Source organism: Ochlerotatus camptorhynchus, unplaced genomic scaffold, assembly GCF_037179485.1.
Source record: "Ochlerotatus camptorhynchus isolate MF236.1 unplaced genomic scaffold, CSIRO-AGI_Acam_v1.1 ptg000257l, whole genome shotgun sequence".
Lineage (NCBI taxonomy): Eukaryota > Metazoa > Arthropoda > Insecta > Diptera > Culicidae > Ochlerotatus > Ochlerotatus camptorhynchus.
In genome coordinates this window covers 2537054-2543053 of record NW_027040747.1, presented here as the reverse complement: position 1 = coordinate 2543053, position 6000 = coordinate 2537054, and the positions used below count along the sequence as shown (strand labels likewise).

The following is a 6000-nucleotide window of genomic DNA, read 5'->3' as shown; positions in this document are numbered from 1 at the left end:
AGACGACGTTCTCATCTTCACAAACTGCAAGCGCTGTTAGAAAGAGATGAAAACACAATTGAGCCAGGAGTTCAATATGAAGGACATGGGTCCGACCAAACACGCTTTGGGAATCTGAATCACAAAGACCGACGCGATGGTTGCCCTGGACCAAGAGTCGTACGTGAAGGCGGTATTAAGCAGATACAACATAACGAACTGCAAATCGGTGAGCGCACCGATGAACGCGAGCGAGAAGTTGACGAAGAACATGTGCCCGTCAACTGCGGAGGAGACTGAAGCAATGAAGGATGTACCGTACCGAGAAGCTGTCGGATGCCTCATGTACTTGGCCCAAAGTATACGCCCCGACATATGTTACGCAGTGAACGTTTTGAGCCGTTTCAATTCCAACCCAGGAGAAAGGCAATGGAACGCGGTGAAACACTTATTGCGTTATTTGAGAGGCACATCGCAATGTCGTTTGGCGTACCGCAAAAATGAAAATCAACCTCTGGGTACGTGTTCACCGCTCAAGGAGGAGCAATATCATGGAGCTGCAAACGGCATCAAACCGTTGCTCTTTCAACTTGCGAAGCCGAGTACATGGCGCTGTCGGTTGCAGTACAGGAGGCGCTCTGGTGGAAACGATTGCAAGGCTTCTTCGAGGACGAAAAGCAGATCTTGATCGACTGCGACAACCAAAGTGCCATAGCTGTAGCCAAGAACGGAGGATACCACCCGAGGACAAAACATATTGACATACGTTACCATTTCATTCACGATGCTTTGGAAAGAGGAGATCTGGATCAACAATAGAAAAGGGCCCATCAAAATTTGTAAACAAACCGTTCCAAAGCTCTTTACTCACAAAGCAAAGGCCACCCACGCAAACCAACACCATCATCGGATAGGGGAAACTTCCACCTACACGATGATGGTGTTGGTTTGTGTGGGCGGCCTTCGATTTGTGAGGAATGGGCTTTGGAACGGTTTGTTTACAAATTCTGATGGGCCCTTTTCTATTGTTGATCCAGAGATATCAACGTGGCGTATGTTAGTACAAAGGAGCAGACTTCTGATGGCCTTACGAAGCCGTTACCAGCTGCTTGATTGCATGCCGTGAAGAGATGGGAATTCAAACACCAATGGGTTGAGAAGGAGTGATGAAATAAATCGAAGCAACCCATGACTGTCTGTTACTACGAAGGGAAAATAAATTCTTTCACTTGTGATATAACCTTTGAAGATAACACACGCGTTTTACTTTTACTCTGCTGTCCATTATTATGCTTGTTGTAAAATTATTGTTTCAGTCTTCCTTCTTACCATAGGCCATTGCTCGAACTTTTCTTCGTATCATCATCTTTTGCACGAGCTCTGTTTCCACTTGTTTGGCTGCCAAATTCCATTTCCGCTTGAAATCCTTCAGGTCAATTGCAGTTCCACCCTTTTTCTTCAGTATGTGCTTCACAATTGACCAGTATTTCTATATTGGCCTTAGTTCTGGAGTATTGGCCGGATTCATCTCGTTGGGAACCTTTGAGATGCCATTTTCGCTGTACCACTGGTTGGTGAAATTTGAGTAGTGGCAGCTTGCCAAGTCCGGCCAGAATAGATGATCAACCTCATGCTGCTCCAGAAAAGGCAGTAGCCTCCATTTCCGTAGGCACTCCTACGGGTAAATTTTCTTTTTGATTTTACATTCCTCCGGGGCACTCTTAAGCTGGGTTTAGATTAGGCAAGTCAAATGATCAACTCAGTTGAATTCAATTGGCTTGAAAAGTTGAGCCTGGTTCAACTTTTTTCAATTCAAGTGAGTTGATCAAGTCAGTTGAATGGCATGGTTTACACGTTCAATTCGCGTTCAAGTCAGTTGAATTGAAAAAAGTTGAACCAGGCTCACTCTGAGTGAACGCTCTCGAATCATAAGATCGCTTATTGTGACGCTCTGAAAGCAAAATTGACATGTTTTATGAGTCAAACACATACTTTAAACCCTCGTCTCGTTACTTACAAGTACAGCATATCATTATTATCATCTAATGATTGCATAATTCCGAAAACTATGTATTTTTATAGCAAGTGAGTGGAAGCAACCCTGTTTAAGGGTTCATAGTATCATGAAGCTAGCGGCGCCGGTGGTGTAATGGTAAGTGTGATTACCTCTCACCCCAGCAGGGCTTGATTCAATCCCAGTCGGCGCCGCCGGGATGTTCTGAGGCATACCATCTCTGATCACGCCTTCCTTCGAGAGAGAAGTAAAGCTGTTGGTCCCCGGCTCATGAGTTGATGGGTCGATAAGGTGGTAAGGTCCAGATGTGGGAACTGTGCCTCCCTGGCGATGGTAGCATTGTGGTATTCAGCACGGAAAACAAGATTGACGAAAAACAAATCAAGGAAAAAATATATATCATGACAAAATGATATTATTTTGTATTTTCTGTAGGGTTACGGAATCGCTGGTCGCGCTGAACAGGGTCGAACTAAGTTCATGAGAATTAGATTTACTCGATCACGTTTACGGGAACTAAATCATTAATTAAAATGAACTAGCAGTTCAGCTTATCGTGATTTTTTGGTCACAAATCCCGGAACGGTGTTTTTTTGCGTGTATGATTTCCTTCAAATTCCAGAATTGAAATGCGCCTCTATGAATATAACATTTTATTACAAGCTTTGGTTTTGTTTCCTGGGTGTATAAGCATCGTAAAAATTGTGGCGTATTTATTTTTCATTGTTTTAATCTTGTAGTTACTGTCATTATACACACACATAATTAAGAGTACTGCCAAATGTTTAATATTTTCCTAACCACTTGTTTTATTTTTCTTGTAAAATGAAAAAAAAAATCAACCTTTTGGTTCCACTCATTTTGTTATGCCATTCAAAAAGCTTACAGCTCAGCTGATTTCGCCAGTTATATAAAACCACTCATCAATAAATTCGACTTCATTCTTATTAAAATAAAACTTATCAAACATTTCATTAACATCCAAAACACCTATAAGAGTACGTGTCAAAAAGTGCGCTCATTCTGTCAACAGTTTATCGCTAAATTTAATTCGTCCTCCTTCTATATCCTCACTTCAGGCAAACTTGTATCGTCGTTTCGGTTCATAATTTAGCCACTTTGGATTCGATCCCTATTGATTAGGTGTACATTTTGTTCATTTATTGATTTCGTTTGTATTTAGAATCACCCTCCTACGCAATTCCATTCGAGGAAGAAGACCGTTATTTATTTCTTTTTAAAAGTCGGTCGGATTTCAGTGCTTGAAAATCGTTCACTGGATTGCACACGAATGTCGTTTCAGGTAGTACCGGGCCGAGAGCGTCCTGTTCTGGTTCGGCGTGGTGTAGCTGGGGAGGGATTTCCTCCGGCGCCGCACAGCCGGACTGAGGTTGTACTCGATGTTGGCCTGCCGGAGCAGTTGCTTGAAGACGGTCAGTATGCCGTCGTTGTTTTTGGCCGAACACTCGGCATATCCACAACTCCACTCGAGTGTCGCTTTGGCTTGGGCTATTTTCAGCGGAATCTTCCGGACTTCTTCCGGGACGTCGGCCTTGTTACCGACGATCACTATGGGAACGCGCTTACCACGGACTTCGACGATCTGAAGATGAAAGAGAGAGAGGACGGAATATTGATTACCGGTTACAATTTGATAACCCTATGTACGGTCTTGTCATCGTCTTTCGATAAATTTAGCATTTACCTGATTCTTCAGCCGCTCCACCTCATGCCACGTTTCTTCGTCATCCACGGCGTAGACCAAAATAAACGCACCACTCGTGTTGATGGACAGGGCCCTCATCGCCGGAAATTGATACGAACCGGATGTATCGAGGATGTCTAGTGTCAGGCAGGATCCATCCGGAAGTTCGTACTCGCCCCGGTGCATATCCTCGACGGTTTGCTTGTACCGGGAAAGATACTTTTCGTACAGAAATTGCGAAATGATAGACGATTTGCCGACGCGTGCCGCACCCATCATTGCGACCCGGTGGCGTTCCTTTTTCGGTGCAATCGGTTCGCAATCGTTCGATCCCCGGGAGGACCGACTGCTGACAAGCGACGGGATGCGGAGCCTGTGACAGGTTCCGGGCATTGTGTCCGTGAGAGCAATCTTTGCGGATTTTATTTGCTCGATTTGTTGAACGAGATTTCAGATGAAACAAGATTCACAGCAGCACTGGAGTGGATTCCTTCTGTCGCGCTATCCTGTGGGTGGAGAAAGGAGAGCAAGGAAAACAGACATCAGTTGGTGAAGAACCACAGCTCGGTCTAAAAATAAGCTGGTTCTCTGGTTGCAGGTAAAGGATCTTCACGGAAAACAATTGAATTGAGGAGAGAGCAGACGATTTTACGACTAGGTAGGTACTACTGCTGATGTCTTTGATTTGACAAAGGGGATATCGCTGGAAAGTATGTTAACACGGGATTGGTATTTTATTCCTGGATGGGTGAATTAATATGATTATTTCAAAGACAATGGCATTCAAATTTGATCTTGACAGACCTAAGGAATCTCTGCAGGAGGGAATAGCTTTGATTGATATTCGCCTGTAGTACACTGCTTTTCCCGTCAGCCATATTATTTGTTGGATCATAAACACGCCCCTAGGAGCTTCCTCAACGGTGACACACACACGGAAGAAGTGTTGGTTTGTTTACTAAAATGAACTGTGCCCATTTTGTTATCGCCAGTTTTGCTATAGGAAATGCTCCTCGTGTTAATTAGCGAAATTCACACGAAAGGTTGATTAATTGGGTAGGAAATCAGTTTGGTACGGCATTTGTGACCAACATACACCTTACGGTCGTATGAAACAAGTCAAAAACTGTCCAAATCCGCCCATATTTTTGTTTTGTTTTGAATTTCTGTATGGCCAAATGGGCAAAATAGTGTACTTTTCGTGAACATTAACGGCAAAGAACTCACCAATACTGGGAGACCGTGAGCTCCTGCCCGAGATGGTTTTTATATAGGGTTACCATATCAAAAACTTGAAAAGGAGGACATTTCATTTGAGGTTTGGAGATTAAGGAGGACAATGATTCCTTTTCTTAACAATAAAGTTTAACATTGAGTTTTTATCAAACGTTTTAATAATATGTGCACTATCACAAAATTCATGATTTGCAAAGGTTCAATTGCGATTGTCATAACTTATAGTCGTTACCAATTCAATTCATCTTCTCGATGTAATTCTGAAAAAAGCATCAAACTAGCCTTCATAATTCTAGTGATCTAGTCTAGCTGATTTGCATGAAAACTACAGCTTTACAACCTTAAAACCATCCCAACTCATATCATGTACATACATTAGGATACATGTCATCGCTGATTGAAACCAACATGGAACATCTAAGCAACATGTTAATTTTACCGTTGATTCAGCATAGGATTCCAAGGCCGCTGCCATAGTGGGAGCGAAGAGGCGTGCTTAGCGTTCTATACACTCAAAAAATTTTACACGTCATCATCATGTGACTCACACTTAATTTTGCGCTTATTGTGAAACAAATCCATTTCATGTGTGAATCTTATGCTATGAATCATGCTTGAACACTATGGATTTGAATTGTGACACACTTGGATTCTATGTGTCTCATATGGTGATATCAATAGTTTTGCACATCATAGTTCAATATTCTACTTTATCGACTTCTACTTTGCTGACTCTAAAAATGAATCGACACATATATAAACAAAACTGCCAGAGGTCAGAGCTTTCACATATCATTTTAATGGGTCTGATTTGGGATTCGATCATGAACTGTTGAGGTGTGCTGCTGCCGGAGTCTTCGTTCGATCTCACTGTGCCATGGTTGTTCTCATATATGAGGCGGGTTAATAGGATAAAGTAACAACTCTTGTTTTCGATGTTTACCTTTCTGAGCAAGCAATTCACATCACATTGAAATGCAAAACACTTTAAATCAATCTGTTTTGAACAGTAGTGTGGTTCAATGTGGAATACACTTGAATAGATAGTGAAAGATTTTCAACATTT

General features: G+C 42.3%; 1 protein-coding gene across 1 annotated transcript in view; it reads right to left on the bottom strand.

The window, feature by feature from the left end:
• Positions 1-2689: 2689 nt before the first annotated feature.
• Positions 2690-6000, bottom strand: part of LOC135705085 (ras-related protein Rap-2b-like) — a 40105-nt gene continuing 36794 nt past the window's right edge. Inside the window, exons 2-3 of the mRNA XM_065226660.1 lie at positions 3699-4204; positions 2690-3596 (exon numbers count right to left, since the gene is read on the bottom strand). Coding sequence (XP_065082732.1) covers positions 3267-3596; positions 3699-4091 — 723 coding nt within the window. The 5' untranslated portion in view covers positions 4092-4204 and the 3' untranslated portion in view covers positions 2690-3266. The remainder of the gene's footprint in view (positions 3597-3698; positions 4205-6000) is intronic.